The sequence below is a fragment of the Schistocerca americana genome, chromosome 9 (assembly GCF_021461395.2).
Source record: "Schistocerca americana isolate TAMUIC-IGC-003095 chromosome 9, iqSchAmer2.1, whole genome shotgun sequence".
Lineage (NCBI taxonomy): Eukaryota > Metazoa > Arthropoda > Insecta > Orthoptera > Acrididae > Schistocerca > Schistocerca americana.
The window spans coordinates 160,303,707-160,321,211 of record NC_060127.1 but is presented as its reverse complement, the minus strand read 5'-3'; the positions used below and the strand labels follow the sequence as shown (position 1 = coordinate 160,321,211).

The following is a 17,505-nucleotide window of genomic DNA, read 5'->3' as shown; positions in this document are numbered from 1 at the left end:
GAGCCTGCAACCCGAACCACATCCCAGTTACGCAGGCAGCCTACTTCCTTGCACAAGGTGTTCGGGGGCTTTCACAGCACACACTACCATCAGATGGCATTGAAGGCTGTATTTAGGACGAGGCATGAGTCCTGGACAGTGAGTTCCCAACAAGCGAGCATTCTGGGACAGATGGTGAAAGCTTATTGCATTTCTAAAATCGAGAGCTCACTCCAGGGTTGTTGCTAAGTTGCAATCACTCCTCCCCCTGGAGCCTGCAGCATGGCCTATCTACAGAACATGTGGCCACGACAGGAAGACTTACTCTCGATTTTGTAATATTTCTATGATTGCCTGCTGTTTGGCCTCCCCAGACGTAGAATATTCCTCTTTGTCACTTAGACTACAGGTGTTCCCTCCTGGATTGTATTGTCTGATTTAGAGTTTCTGTCAAACTTCGTCATTATCCTAAATGATACTTAAAGCAACTTCTGAGCAGACTTCGTAAGTTTTCCAAGTGTCTCAAGAACTTTACTCTGACAGTGTTTATCTGATGTATATTAAGAACTTATTATAAGAGTTGTTTTGATATCTTTTAGAGTCAAGGCTTAGTTCACCACTTTGGTTTCATCACCAACAGACAGTTGGAATACTTTTATGTTCTACTCAGATGATTTCATTTGGGTTTTTCCATTACTAAGATAGTTCAGAATTATCAAACTTTTGCTTTCTCCTTCCAGAGTTGGAAGACTGTTTCTGCTTCACGAACAAGTATAGTTGGTTTCACGGTTCCGAAGACTTATTAAGTTGAATTGAGTTTCTCTCTATTCAAATAAACTTTGGTAATTTGTTTACACCTGGGCTGTTTACTTGAGTACCGCCTAAAGCAGGCACTTTAAACACCATTACATATGATAAGTGAACAGTCACAACTTACTGTACAAAATTTTCATAGTACAAAATTTATTTTTTAATACAAATGAGATTCAATTACAAAATAGTACACAAGAAAACAACTTATTGGGAAAAGTCTTACAAAGCTTCACCTTTGTGGTGCAGAACATAACAATTCAGCTCAAATTTCACACTTCACATGGAAAATAAAAATATTACAAAAAAGAAAAGAAAAAAAAATCAGCCTGTGCATAAAATAACCTCCCCTCTTTTTGGTTACTTTCATGGAAATGCGATGACAAAGCCACAAAACTGAAGTTGTACTAAGGCACTTATGCAAATAACATTTACAGAAATATGTCAATGAATACTTAAAGAAAATGGTGTTTCTACACACACTAATTATTAAGCTCAACAAAAATATAATCACAGCCTACAATGCTTATTTCACAAACTACTAACTACATTTATCTATGGAGATTCAGTTTGCTTATGTATACTAGTAAAATAAATTTAATAAAAGTTGCAATCTAAACTGTTGCATAATAGAAATTGAACTTCATTTTTATCACAGAAAAAAAATATCTTTGTACCATAAACCAATGAATAACTTACAACATTGCATTGAGAAGATTTCATACCTGTAGAAATATAAACTGCACACTTGTGAAATACTGCACACCTCAACAGAAAGTATTTGCTTGAAGTTTTAATACACGTCTACAAAAATGTGATTAAATTACTTCCATTATTAACAGCAAATGACTACACATTTTATTTATTTTTTTTCCAGCAACACAAACTTTAGATAGACATGTATCACAATTATTTCTGTTTTGATTACATCAAGAATAATTTACAACTTCTGTAAAGCCTGAGTAAAATTGAGCAGGCAATTAACTGAAGGTGTTGATGTACAACATAGACACAGATAAGAGAGGACAAGAACTTCAACCGGTAAACTACACACTTGTTAAATTTGAAATCTCTAATGAGCAATATTTTGACTGGATATATTAAAAAATAGACATCCACATAAAAAACTATGTATGCTTCCTTGAAGAGACAGAACATGTCTTTTACTTGGAGTTAAACACACTGTAACTCCCATTTGTCAAACAAGCAAATACTCACAATATTTGCTACACAAATAATTTTATTTGTGAGATATTCTGCGAGTTGACAATTAATTCTCCTCATGTCTCAGGTCTTACTTTTTTAAGGAACTGAAGAAACTGAGCCTATCAACGAAAGGTCCCAAAAACTATGCATGATCTAAGGAACTTACTACTTGCAAAGCAACAGAAATACAAACTTATTTGTAAAGATATTTATATGAGAACTTGTAGACAGCTCAACAGACATGGGAACGAGATTTTAGCTGCCATATTAGACATTTACCCTTGGGAATAGAAGTATTCCAACAACTGCCTTTTACAACAGCTATTCCAGCAACTTCCTGATGTAATGCAGTAGTGGTGTTGAAAATAGTAATTCCAAGACAAAGCAAGAACATTAAATTAAGATAAGTATTTTAACTAGATGTGTTTCTGCATATTTTGAGATTCATACCAGATTTCTGTTTGGCGAAATAAGAAAAGCAGGCGCAAGGGAGATCCAATATTAAGCTTTCCACTACATACCTGTCTTCTTTGCAGGCAAAACAATTTTTTTTCCTTTTGCAATTTATGGTTTTTGACACAGTACACTTCCAAGGACTGCATTTAATACAAAAAAAGCAGAAAGAAAAGTATGGTGTGTTTCTAAAGAAGTTAGTGAGGACAGCTTTGTCAGCTAGTCGCACCAGGTAACATTTCCTGATTAGCAACAACACAGTAACTAGTACAATATTTAACAGGAATATTAACTGCGGGCTGCAAATGAGGAACCACAAATACTCACATTCTCTCAGGAAATCCATGAAACTTACATTATTGACATATGAAGACGATACGGCACTGTAGCCAATTAACACACGACTGTGATAATGATCTCACAATTTCTTTTTTGCACAGGCACCTCGAATGTCACAACAGTTCCAGAGTCACCCATCAACATCACGCAACCGGCCACGGCCTTTGCCACGTCCCCTCGCCGCCACGGTGTAACCTCCCTGTGACTGGCTGGGATGGAGCCTCTCTTGAACCACCTGTGCACTGTGAACCACTGGCCACACTTCTGCAGTAGGCGGGACTACGTATCCTTGATGTCCGACAGCAGGCCCAGCAGACGGGTCTGCGACAGGAGCGACACCCGCATTAAGGTGCATCTGTTGAAGGAGACGGCTAACGACTTCTGGTGGCTGGCACAGGAGGCTTTGAACTTTCTCATAGTACAACTGCGCCTTCGGAGTTGACCCCTGTAGTGCGGGAACAGACTGAAACGTGCCCTGAGGCGTTGCGGTCGTCTGCATCCCCTGAGCTGCACCACGCTGGGATGACTGTCTGAGCTTTTCGGCCAGGTACGAGATGTCCACCCGGCTTCCATCTCCAGGAAATGGGTAGCGACCTTCCTGTGAGTTCTGACCTTGTGAGCTCTGAGACCTGGGCATTTTCTGCACGTTCTTAGAATCGGAGCTCGATCCATCACCGATAGTAGATTCAGACGCAATCCTGCCCTTGGGAACTGTAGCTGTCCCTGGCTGTCCTGAAGCATTTCGTTGAGAATTTCCTGCTGTTGCCAGACTATTCGCATTTTGACACATCCCAGCGTGCAGGATGCCTGGGGGGTGCTGTGTGAAACCAATTTGTTGCTGGACTGTCCCTTGAGGAAATGGTGGCTGTGGTGGTAATCCAGGTGGCACTGAGCTGTGTCCCAAAGTATTAGCTGATGGAGTACTCAGTTGGGTCTGTGCAGCTATATGGCCAATACCTGGGAAGTAAATCTGCGAATGTTCATTCAGCTGTTGAGATTCTGGACCAAACTGAGACATCTGAGGAGCGTGTGTTCCCCGCATCTGTGGCACCATTGCAGCCTGTGCATCCAAACGCATATCTGGTACATTGCTAAACTGTTTCGTCTGATTGTTCCGACACATGTTGACACCGTCATGCACTGGCAATAGAGGCGGTACTCCTGGATACCATATGTGATCTACAAGTGGGGTACCTGGCTGTTTAAATGACTGTTGCATTCCAAACTGTGCCATATCTGGAAAATGACTCACTGTACCATCAGCGTTCATAATTTGAGGCATTCCTTGCAACTGTGTCAAGTCAGTTTGAGAGAAACAGCAGAGTGGCCACTGAGACATACCTATAGCTGTCACATCCGGCGAATCAGCAATTCCGTTCTGGTGCAATGTGAGGAATGTATTCATGTCATTTGGCTGTACAGATGTATACATAGTTGGTGGGTTCGAGTTACCGGTATTTGTCGGAGGCACCTGGGGTTTCGTACTTCGGTTCAAAACTGTGTGTGAAGATTCCTGAGAAGCAGGTGTCTGCCCATTACCAGATGCAATCTGGGTATTCTGTGACACTCCGCTGGCTTGAGGAACCTGCGGAATTGCTTGTGTGGCACTGGAATATACTTGGCTCCCTCTAGCATCCTGCACGCTTGATGCAGCAGCATTCTCTTGTCGAGGTGTCACCTGTCTATCGCTGATATTCTCTTGGGGTACCTGCATCGGCTGCAGCACTAAACCCTGCTGTATTTGGCTACAGCGAGGTGGTGAGACACCAGTCAAAGGTGTAACTGCAGGGTATGCAAATACTCCAGGTGGAGGAGGAACTCCAGCGGGCTGAGACGTGCCCATTCCTGGCATAATTACCTCCACTGGCATTAATGACGAGGCTGCTGCCGCTGCCATATTCCCATAACCTGTCATTCCTCCATTTTTCAAAAGACTACCCAGATGATTGCCATTAAATGCCTGCTGTCCACCCTCAAAGGTGCATGACCCAAAGCTAGGGTATGCGCCTTCAGGGGACTGCGAAGACAGAGTGACAGGTACAACTGTCGGTCTCTCACTGTTGTTACCTCCAAAGCGAGAGCTTGCCTGAGGAGCTGCACTGGGACAGCAGTCACTGTTATTCTGCAGCATAGCATGATTCTCTAGCAATGGCCTCTGACTTGTTCCATCAACGTAAGTGTAAGTGCTGTATGGTAAGGCAGTGCCCATGTCGGGTAACATTCCGCAAGGTTGGTACATCTGCGGTACCCCACATACACGAATCTGAGTTGGATGTATAGTAGGCACTCCTGCTGCTCCCTGGATCACTGGTGCCTGAGCACAATTGGGTTGTATTCCCAAACCCGGAGCAGACCCCCCGATTCTGAATGCACCCATCGGCAAGCTGCCGTCTGGCAACCTGACAGCCTGCCCAGAAGTACTGTTGTGCTGGGCGTACTTCCGAAAGAACTCGTCGACAGATGACTCTTGCTCTGGAGGCTTGCTCTCTGAAGTTTGCTTCGCAGCAGAGACCAGATCCCTCGACACTTGTTCGTTTCTCTGCTGCTCGCGGCACGGGAGACCTGGTGGAGAGGAAACCTGTACTCTGGCATTTGTACACTCTCGGTTGTATTTCTTTTCTGCTGCTTCCTCTTGTTTCAATACTTGGCCTTGTTGCTGGAGCTGACCACTGGAGTTGTTTCGCTCTTGATGCACCTTCTCTTCACACTGATGTGAACTGTTCCCTGTCTTGGCATTCCACACTGCAGCCCTCTCAGTTACATTCACTGGAACGTTTGAATCAGTCTGCTCGTGTGCTGCCGAAGATACTGGAAAGTCTGTATTGTTAACAGACTTACTGCAAACATTGGTAAATGAGCTCTGAAAGCTATTTTGACTTGAATTCAACAAGTTTCCTTCGGTACCATCACATACAGAGCTTTCTTCCGAGTTTCTGCTGTTTCCTCTGCTTGTGTTTGCCGTTACAGAAGGAGTACTGTTCCTGAAGTACATACTACGTACATTCGTGTACTTACTGGTGCTGGTATCATTGCCAATACCTTCACTGTCTTTATCTGCATTTTGCACACTGTCATTCTCCAGTGATTGTAAGGAACCCTGGCGATTCCTACGTTTCGATTCTGACCTCTGCTCTTTGGGAGTTTGACGGTCTGTTGAAGAGGAGCCATCAGCGATGTACATCCCATTTGCTTCCTCAGGTTTTCTTCCTGTAACGCTGTTTTGATTGCTTAATTTTTCATTAAAATCATTTCTTCTGTCTTTCCAGTCCGATCTCCATCTTTCTTTGTTCACAATCTCCTTTGGAGCAACCTGAGATTCATTATATATTCCAGTTGTTTTCTTGTTATTCACAGGTTCTGGTTGGAACCTGTCAGCAGAATTCTTCATGTGTGAATCTGTTGACAACTCACTTTCCTGAATGGGCTTTTTCCACTGCACTACTTTTTCACTTGCTTTTTCTTCCGTGTATAATGAAATCCTTGTCTTTCCATCCCCTTTACTTCTGATAGTCCTTTCCTTTGTGGATGACTGGTACCATGATGAGGCATAGTTATCATTTCTAGGAACTCTCCTTGAGTAGTTAACCGTGTTAGATACAGAGCTGTGATCTGCGCACTCCTTTGAAGCAGAAGGTATAGTTTCAGTGTTACTTTTTGTTTCTAAAAAAGATTTCTCTGAATTTTTATCACTGGCTTCCACTTTCTGCTGGAATGCCTGTTTTTCTGTGCCATTTTTTGACAACTTCTCAGCTGTGTTCCTGGTAAAACAAAGAGCAATGTTTAACATCATCTATATTACATGGATAGATATGACTGTGTACATTAAGAAGAAAATGAAAATGTTACCAATATTCATCTAAAGAAGTATGTTATAACAGCCAGCCATGCAACAAAGTAGTTGTATATGATCAACAAAAATTATCATTTTGAAAATGTAATATAACTGGAATCATAAAAAATTCGCCCAGGAAATGGTGGCAGAAGGACGCGTGTGTAAAGCTGAATTAAATGTGCAAGCTTTTGGAGTCTGTGGCTTTTGGGTCATTCCACATTAAAGGAACCAATATTAGAAAGTGTTCCCACTCTGTCGTCTCCAAATTTAACGAAATTTTGTGTGAAGGTTCTTTATGGTCTTTGATCGTTATATACCAAATTTCAGTCCAGTATCTTCAGTGGTTGAATTTTTAGGGGCTTTTAAAGAGAAGCTACTCACCTTCACATCATGTATGAAGGTGCAGATGTGTCAAGTTTGCCACGCTTTTTTTAAAGTTCTAGCACACATTTGGTCATTTGCTTTAACATACATTGACAACTTTTTATGCTGAATCACACCATGACAAAAATTTGGGATTTAGCCACACCTAAATATAGATATAAGCCTCTAAAGTGGCTAAAAAATTCTTCATGCTACTTTGAGAGCCCAGGTTTGACTGACCACTGCTACTTTTCATATGAAGCAATCACACCAAATTTTAGAGTATTTTTGGGGGGCAATATCTCAACAGTTTCTTTTTCAATCCTATTTTTCTTGTCACAGCTGGAAAGAGCATGCTTTAAGCTATCAAAGCTATATTGTTTAATTTCTAGACCTTGCATATTGATGAGTAAGAATATACACTCAAAAGCAGGGAAAATGGATTATCAATACATACGAAAAATTAATACAATTTGAAGTTGTAAACCAAAAAATGTGGGAGCGTGTCTTTTTGATAGTATAAGATTTGCCTGCAGTTTAGGGAAAGTAACTGTCTAATAAGTGTTTAAAATATAAATATAATAAAACGTCAGAAAACACTCTTAAGATCTTTAAATATACATGAATAGAATGTTACGTTGTTTAGAATGTTCTAACCCTACAACACACGGTGGTGTATATGTACGCATTGTCACTCAGTTTCCATCGACATTAGAAAGCAACAATAGTTTTTTAAGGCTCGTTCCTTGTAGCATTCACACAGATACTTTGGTGGATCAGACGGAGCTGATTGTCATAAGTCATCACCATTCTATTATGACAGTAGTCAATTACAATCAGATAAGGAACCGTCACCAATAGACAAGGAGCCTCTACAGCATAGGTCTGGACGTGATTTTACTGAATATGTCCAAATCTGTCCATACCTTAACACTTTGTTGATGACATTTCAGTTCCTGCAGAAAACCTGCTGCTACACATTTGATAAAGAAAAACACGTGCCCAAGATGGCTTGAACAGTGTAACCATTGCAAAGTCTGATAGGTTGAAGTTACTGACTAATTTTTTTAAACCTAGTCAGAAAACTTGTACCAAATTGAGACAAGAAGTGGCCCAAAAAGAATGATTCCACAATGATAAGAAAGATCACCATCCACTGAAGACATGGATGTTGTTGATGCTTGCTTTACTGCTAATACTTCATTATCATCACTTTGAGAGCCACCATTAAAGGTTTAAAACGTCATCAATAGGGATTCAATGGGATACATAAAGTGCAAAGTTCTGAAAGCCCAAGCCAGCAATACTAAGGTAATTGCCACAGCTGTTGGTGTTAGCCAAGTAGGTACTGCTCAAATGCAAACGGAAGTGTGCCATAAATTTAAAGATATGGATATCTTAATTGAAGATTAAGCTTTAGGCTTCAAGAAATTGCAGTATAGTTCAAATTTTGACCCTGGCCCCAAATAGATGGACTATTGAAAAAATGACTAAAGAATGTGCTGTTCTGACTAAAACGGAGAAGTAGTCTAGGAAACTAAAGATGGAGTGTGGGATTTTGGCAACACCTGCAAACTAAAAAGGGAAAAACTTATCAATGAAATAAAACAAGATGTCCTAACTTTGTTTTTGGAGATGATGAGTTTTCTTGTTTACGCCCAGGCTAAAAGGATTGTGTTACAGTAAAAATAAATGGGAAGAAGATTCACAAGCAGAAACATCTGCTCCTTTGAAATTTGAAAGAAATGTTCATTGTTTACTAAAAACAGTATGGAAATCAACTGAGTTTCTCAAAATTTTGTGAGCTCAGGCTGAAATGGTGTACTACAGTTGGTGCTTCTGGATCACATTCAGTATGTGTAATTTATCAAAATGGCAAATTAATGTTGGCTTCAGAAACATACATCCAAGATGATTATAAGATAGAGAGAGAGAGAGAGAGAGAGAGAGAGAGAGAGAGAGAGAGAGAGAGGGAGAGAGAACTGTGTGCAGTTTGGAATCAAAAGATTGTACGCTGCAATGTTGTGAGGAATATCCCAGAAAAATACAACTAGAGGCTTTTCTCAAAGATGCTTTTAAAGACACTGACCCAGAAGAAACAATGTAATACCAACAATAGGTCCATACTGGCAGACACACATTCGAGACAGGTCAGAGAACTGTTGAAGATAATATGGAGGCACTGATTTTGAAAATTACTGGTTTAAGAAGCCATCACTTTGTGACACGACACTATAAGTTTATACCTTAAGCAGCGAAAATGAAATCCTGCAGAAAATGAACTAATTATATTGATAGATTTTGTTGACAATTATTCATTTGTTGGTGAAGATGCTGTGCAAGGATTTCATGGGGAGAATATTCAGGCCACATTACATCCACTTGTTATCTATTTTGATGGCAAAGAGTGTCAGAGTATTAGCATTTGTATGATCAGCGACTGTCTCCATCATGATACCACTGCTGTCCATGCCTTTCAAATAAAGTTAATAGCATACTTAAAGACAACCATTTAAAACATTTATTTCTTTAGTGATGGTTCAGCTGCTCAATATAATAATTTCAAAAATTTCATCAATTTATGTCTGCACGAAAAGGATTTCGGCATCACTGCCGAATGGAATTTTTTTTGGAACAAGCTAAGGTAAATTGCCTTGTGATGACATTAGGGGAACAAGAAGAAGACAAGCAGTCCATGCTAGTTTGCCGAGGCCCTTAGATAACCAACCAAATATTGACTCCATATTGTGATGATAATATTCCAGGCATAAGGTTTTTTTATGTACCAAAAGAAAATTTTGAAAAATTCCAAGGTTTGCTACGGGGCAGACAATATCTGGAATAAGAGAAAAACATCAGTTTAAGCCAATTAATTGTAATCAGCTCAGAGTAGGCAGAGTTTCCAATGATGATACAGCTTTTTCACAGTTAATGCCTTCAAAACAGATGAAGAAATTCCAGCAACCTCAATTGCAAGTTTACAACCAGGACAGTATGTTGCGTGTACGTATGACAACTTTTGTGGGTTGGAAAAGTGTGTGAAGTTTCACAAGAACAACAAGATGTCTTCAGTAGCTTTATACAGCTACATGGTTCTGCTCATTCCTTCCACTGGCCAGCTGCTAGACACCTGCTGGATTCCTGAGCAAGATTTCCATGACTTCAGAAGCACCACCACCCTCACCATCACCATCAGGAAGACAATACAGTTTTCCTCAGTCTGTCTTTGACAAAATTGTACAACCATTTAACCAAAAATGGAACTGAGTCTTTAGCGTTTTTGTTTTGCAAATTTACTGTGTGGTGTATTATACATGTTTTATAGCATATGTTAAATTAACTTTTGAAACTGATTTATATACTGAAAAAAATTTAATGTGGGACTTAATGAACAAAATATTTCTCTTTTCAATCTTCTCGAAGTGCTAAAATAATAACTTTTGAAATATATTCTTACCCATCAATATGCTAGATCCAGAAATTAAACAATATAGCTTTGAAAGCTTAAAGCATGCTCTTTCAAGGTGTGGCAAAAAAAGGAGGATGGAATGAGAGACAGTTTAGATATTGCCCCCCAAAAATACCCTAAAATTTGCACATAGAAAATTTTGTCCAACTTCGCAGATTCATGTCTTTTATTCTAGGCATTCAATGTTAGTTAAATTTGATACATATATAGACAACTTAGGTAGGAATAACCCTCTGAAGTTTTGATGTGATTTCTTCACATGAAAAGTACCCAAGGTCAGTCAAACCTCGGCTCTCAGAATAGAACGATGAATTTTTTAGCCACTTTAGAGGCTTATATCTATATTTCGGGGTGGCTATATCCCAAGTTTTTGCCATGGTGTCTTCAACATAAAAGGTTGTCAATGTATATTAAAGCAAATGACCAAATGTGTGCTAGAACTTTTAAAAAAGCTAAGCCAACTTAGTGCATTTGCACCTTTGTATGTGATGCGAAGGTGAGTAGCCACTCTATAAAGGCTTCTAAAAATTCAACCACTGAAGATAGTGAACTGAAATTTGTTATATAACCATCAAAGACCGTATAGAACCTTCACACCAAATTTCATTAAATTTAGAGATGGTCGATTGGGGAGCCCTGGTCCCCTCGACGTGGAATGACCCTTTCCCTTCAGGGAGAAGGATTGAAGGGAAAGGGAGAAGGATTGAAGGGAAAGGAAGAGGGATGAAAGAAAAGGACTGACGAGGTTTAGGAAATGGGAAAAGTCAGGAAAGTCCCCCAGAAGCCTTGTTCAGGGAAGACTTATCGGCTGGGATCAGAAGGGAAGACTGATTGTTAGGACTGCACTGCATGAGACTTGAAAATCTGAGAGCTTAAAGTTAGAAAAAAAGGGTCATAAGAAAGACAGAGATTACAGACAAATCATCAAACAGCAGTTAATAACGAGCGGAAATCTAACTGCATTGTAGATGGCAGAGGTGGAAAGGGGGGGAAATATACGAGTCATAAAAGATGTAGAAACTACAAGGGAGCGAAGAAAAGAATAGTTACTGGAAGAAATGCTGAGGCTAAAGAAACTAGTGTAAATTAAGGCCAGGCAGGTGGTGAGAACCAAGGACATGTAATGCTAGTTCTCACATGTAGAGTTCTGAGAAACTCTTGTCTGGGGGAAGAATGTAGATGGTATGTGTGGTTAAACAGCAACAACAGTACTGTCAAACGGGGTGATTTTGGATGGTTTTGCCATTATTTTGATTGTAATTTTCGTATATACTGTTAGATTAAATTGATTGTTATGGAAGTGGTAGGGTATATGTGTAATGAATAAAATATCCCAGAACCAGAAAGTGTATGTGAAGATATATTTATCTGAGGCAGTTAAATAAAGTGTCCGAAGCCACCCAGCGGATTGGGGTGATTTCGGACACGTGTGTTTTTTAAATCTCTGTCCGAAATTGCAGTATATAGAGGGCGAATTTGGACACTTACTGCCTTTTTTTTTTTAAATTCTACATGCTATTTATTTGATTTTGGTGACATTTTACACATTTTAAGGTAGCCCTTTGCTACGAATAAGTGATATGGAATGAATTTTATATATTACAGATAAGTTTTTATTTTGCAAGAATTTAAATAAATTTTTTTTACAGTTCTTACCTGAAATATTAGAAACAGACAGAAACAAACAAAGTAATTTAACTAAAAGGTCAAAATAATTTTTCTCACTCATCATTCTAAATTAAGTTGCAAACACTTTAAATAAACAATTGTCTTCGAGTCTAAAGCACATATTCTCGAAAAATGAACATTCCTCTCTTCTCAACTGGTGTGGGAAGTATTCTCGAAATTAGCAATTTTTGTATTGTGTCTTCATCAGGGACATTAGGAAACACAAATATGTTTTTTACTGTTCTCGTGTGGGTGCAAGAATTTCACATCTACTTCCGCAGCGCCAACATTTGTGGCCACTCCAACATACTGCCTTGTTAGCTCCTTGTTTCCACATTTATATTTGTACTCTGCAACAAGAAAAGTCTCTTCTTTCAGCAGTAAAACTTCATTGGATGATGTGTCGTTTTCACTTTCACTACTGCTAGAAGCACTGTCACTTGTTTCAGCTCTGTTTTTGTTTCCTTGAAAATCTCAGCCAGTGACTGATTTTCTAAGTTGAATGTCTAGTTTGCGGCGGTGGCGGCGGCACGAGCCACCAAGCTTATTTGGAGGATAACAAATTTCTTTGAGCATTTCTTCAGAAGTGGAAGACCATGCGTCTGCATTGCTTTGTTGGCTCTCCTCATTACCAGGCAATTTTCGTAATACATGATCTGGATCAAATGGGATTAGGCCCTTGGTGCGAAATCCACCCTTTATGTCTTCCTTGGAGTTTGCTGAAATCTTAGTCAGTGTCTGCTTCAGAAGAGATGGGAAGGAATCCTTGGAAATGGTCCAACGAGTGTGTTTCTTCCAATCAGTTAATACAACTCGCCACGCTGCTTTCATTGGCCTGAAGAAGCTTACATCGAGCAGTTGGAGGAGGTGCATGCTATTGGGGGGAAGGAGAATGAATGAAATATTGTTCCACTCACACTCTTCAATAACACGTAAAGACACGTGGCTGGATAAGTTGTCCCCAATCATGACTGTTGGCCCATTTCACCTCTTCAAATAGGGCAAAGCGATTGTAAAGAACCAGTCTTCAAATACTGGCAGGTCAAACCATCCCCTTTTGTTCCTATTGAAACGGGTTCCTTGTGGTCCACCTTCTTGCCACAAATGCTCTGATTTGTAAAGGACATACGGAGGAAGCAGTTTACCATCAGCACTAGCTGCCATCATTATTGAGACACTAGATTTTGATGAGTCCATTACTTTTTCAGCATGCTTACTCCCTCGTTTTGTAATTATCTGCTGCTTGCCTGGATCGTCCGACATGTTGGTCTTATCATAGTTGATCAGGTTGCTACATGGGAGATTTTCCAGCTTTGCCTTGATATTGGAGAAAAACATCTTTAACAGTCTCTTTGTTCACTTCTGCACGAGCTCATTTAATATTTTCACTTAAGCGAACGGAAAGATCTTCTGACTGTCATTTGAGGAATAAATGCACCCATTCTTCTCCTGGTAAATTATTACGATATTTCTTCTCTTTTCGGCCAGATTTATCACGGTAGACTTTAACTAAATATCTAATATCCAATTTAGTGAAGGGAAATCACCAATGTGCAGCCCTCAAGATACCTTGCTTCAACATTTCTTCTTCTTCTTCTTCTTTGTTTAGCACTGGCTGTCCTCCCACTTTTTTTGGATGTGTTTCCTGCACTTTATTTTGTAGGGTTGATTTAGGTATACAATACAAATCAAACGTTTTTGTGTGCGATAATTTACCACTCTGAATATCATGAACAGCTTTATCTAAAAGTTCCGGGTCATAATTACACTGTACTGTAGCACCTCTCCTGCTCTTATACATTCTTGGCATTGTCCGAAATCACCCCACACAGTACACAGTTTTACAAAAACCATCGTTATTTTATAACCTTGCACGAGAAACTCGACAAACTTGTATAGAAATTGTCTCAATGCTGTTAGCTACTAAGCACATCGACAATTATGGTTACATTAAATTCCCGCTCGGCGCAACAACAGAAAGTTTCCACTTTACAATAATGCATGGATTTTTAACACTGAGACTGTTCATCAATTATTCACCGAGGGAAACAATTGACGCAAAATAAAAGTTGTGGAAAGCGATAAATGCAATCTTACGCTTAAAATAACTGGCGCACGGATGTTAAAATAAGTAACTCTTTGTTTCTATGCAGTGGCAAAGAGCAAATAAGCCATACTGTCCGAATTTGCCCTGGTGTCCGAAATCACCCCGTTTGACGGTACTTAACATTCTGACATTTGCCGTTCTTTCCATCTCAAATGTTCCCTTCCATACAGCCTTGGCTTTCAAGGCAAACATATTTGTTCAGATGTGAACTCTTTACACTAATATATCGCCAGTCTCATCTCAGCCTTCACTGGTCATAATTATCCTATCCGCTTAGTTCAGAAGCAGATTTTTCTGGTCATCACATCCAATCCTGGTATTACTGATCCCTCCAAAAAACAGCTTGGGAGTATACCTCATCACTCAGTATTATCCTAGTATTAAATGTATTAATCACCTACTTCAACAATGCTGTGAATTTCTAAAATAATGCCCTGCAATGAGTCCCATTCCGTCCAACATTTTGACCACCACATCTAGAATAGCTTTTCTAATTTTCCTATCCTATGGCTCCCACCTCTGTGACCGTCTCCCTGTAAGACTTGCCCTATGCTCCCTCCTACTGGCCCTGTAACTGTCAAAACATGTACTACCAAATGTAGAACCACCTGTTAAATGACACGTTGTGTACTAGCTGTTATGTAAACACTGTTTGGCCTTTTACAGTGGTATTACTACCACTGAGATATCAGTTAGGATGAATGGACATAGACTGAGGGTGTTTACTGATAACTCACAATATCTTGTTGTACAGCATGCTCTAGAATATGACAGCCATGACCATACTGATTGTTTCACCATATGTGTCACCTGGATTCGTCCCCGAGACACCAGATTCTCTGAATTCCTCAGGTGTGAATTGACATTACAACATGTCCTTGGTGCTTGTCACCCACCTGATCTTAAGTTACATTAATTTCTTCTCAGTAATGATTCTTTTTTTCACTCCCTTTCAGTTTTCTATCTCTCTCATTTTCAGACCTGTCTACTGTTTCTCATCCTCTACCTCTACAACATACAATGCATATACTTCTGCATTCTTATTAACTCTTGTATGATGTTTTGCCATTAACATCCATCTTGCTTATTATCCTATCTTCCACATTTAAATACTCTGATTTTCAAAACTCATCCGGTGCAGTCACAAACAATCAGTCTTTCTTTCTCATCCCAACCGAAGTCTCCCCTGACCCTGGATTCTGGACAACTTTTCCAAACTCCCTATTACCTAAACATTGCTAATCCCTTTCCTTCTTTGCTCTTCCTTCCCCCACAACCCTTCTGCCAGACGAAGGGGCTAATGGCTCAAAGCCTACACACTTACTTCACCTTTATTTATGCTTTCTGCTGCTGCCACTTGGTCAGCAATTTTTTTTTTTAAATCTATCGAATTAAATTATAATTACATGTACATAACAAAAGAAGTATACCAATGAGGAATCTTTTCGCTGTGTGCTCTACAAGACATTATGATCGATCATGTTTTAAAAAGTTTTTCAACAGAAGTATATTAATTATCCAAATCCTAGAAACTACTGCCAAATTGCATAATTCTTTTAGTCCTGGTATTACAACTGAGCTACACAGTACTTTTTGGGAACAGAGAAAGGTTGCTGACAATGAAAGCACTCTAGTACCTTTACTGTAAAACAGCTGTCAGAAACCTAAGTGGTCTTGTCTGTTACAATATGCTTCCGTACTCTGAAATTGTTAGCTGTTATTTTATATATATATATATATATATATATATATATATATATATATATATAAAAAAACAAAGATGATGTGACTTACCAAATGAAAGTGCTGGCAGGTCGACAGACACACAAACAAACACAAACATACACACAAAATTCAAGCTTTCGCAACAAACTGTTGCCTCATCAGGAAAGAGGGAAGGAGAGGGAAAGACGAAAGGAAGTGGGTTTTAAGTGAGAGGGTAAGGAGTCATTCCAATCCCGGGAGCGGAAAGACTTACCTTAGGGGGAAAAAAAGGACGGGTATACACTCGCACACACACACATATCCATCCACACATATACAGACACAAGCAGACATATTTAAAGCATACATATTTTTGTCTTTAAATATGTCTGCTTGTGTCTGTATATGTGTGGATGGATATGTGTGTGTGTGCGAGTGTATACCCGTCCTTTTTTTCCCCCTAAGGTAAGTCTTTCCGCTCCCGGGATTGGAATGACTCCTTACCCTCTCACTTAAAACCCACTTCCTTTCGTCTTTCCCTCTCCTTCCCTCTTTCCTGATGAGGCAACAGTTTGTTGCGAAAGCTTGAATTTTGTGTGTATGTTTGTGTGTCTGTCGACCTGCCAGCACTTTCATTTGGTAAGTCACATCATCTTTGTTTTTAGATATATATTTCCTACGTGGAATGTTTCCCTCTATTATAACCATATCATATATATATATATATATATATATATATATATATATATATATATATATATATATATATATATATATATATATATATATATATTCTGTGATCAGTTACATGTAGAACTAATTGGAATAATGTAGTTTCTCAGTTTTTAGAACATACAGGTGTAACCAAGTGTATTGCAAATGTTGCTGAATTAAGGCACTTCCCAAAATTTTCTGCATCATGTCTCCTGTGCCAAGAACTGTATAGTATTTACTTTGTCGACTTCATTTGTGGGCATTAATATTTTGTATCGCTGCATCTGCACTGATTACATCCTCATTGATCCAATCATTCAATTTCGGAGTAGTTGATTAATTTCATGTGTATCTTTTCTTTCTTTAGAGTTCAAATTTCTTCCATCAAACTACTTCTACATTGGACATTCACTTGCAGTGGCAACTTTCTGTCTCTACGAATTTCTGTCTGTAACTTCTTAGCAATTTATCTAACTTTTTCACAAACTTTTTTAATTGTTGAGCTCAGGGTATAATTTTCTGTAAACAGTGCTGCACAACTTCACTGTATTTGAAGAAGGGCATCAGAGAACCGACATCGGGCTACAATAATGTGTATTTATTTATGAACAACCAGTTTTGGTCAAACAACCATCATAAACTCATGTAGTCAAACTACCATTTTCAACTCGCAGATTAACATTATGCCAGGTTAAAGTAGGGCGTCAAATATGTGTATCGGATTGTTGTTACGGGAACGTCTGGCGAGCAAAGCTGGAGGGGAGTGGAGGTGCTGGTGACATTGCTAAAACTCTTTGTTAGCAATCGTAAATGCAATGTGGATCAGTGCATCGGAAGTGAGCAGACAGTAGATGGCACATG

General features: G+C 39.3%; 1 protein-coding gene across 1 annotated transcript in view; it reads right to left on the bottom strand.

The window, feature by feature from the left end:
• Positions 1-943: 943 nt before the first annotated feature.
• The window catches only part of LOC124550770, a 99,014-nt gene continuing 82,452 nt past the window's right edge, over positions 944-17,505 (bottom strand). Inside the window, exon 7 of the mRNA XM_047125494.1 lies at positions 944-6,545. Coding sequence (XP_046981450.1) covers positions 2,918-6,545 — 3,628 coding nt within the window. The 3' untranslated portion in view covers positions 944-2,917. The remainder of the gene's footprint in view (positions 6,546-17,505) is intronic.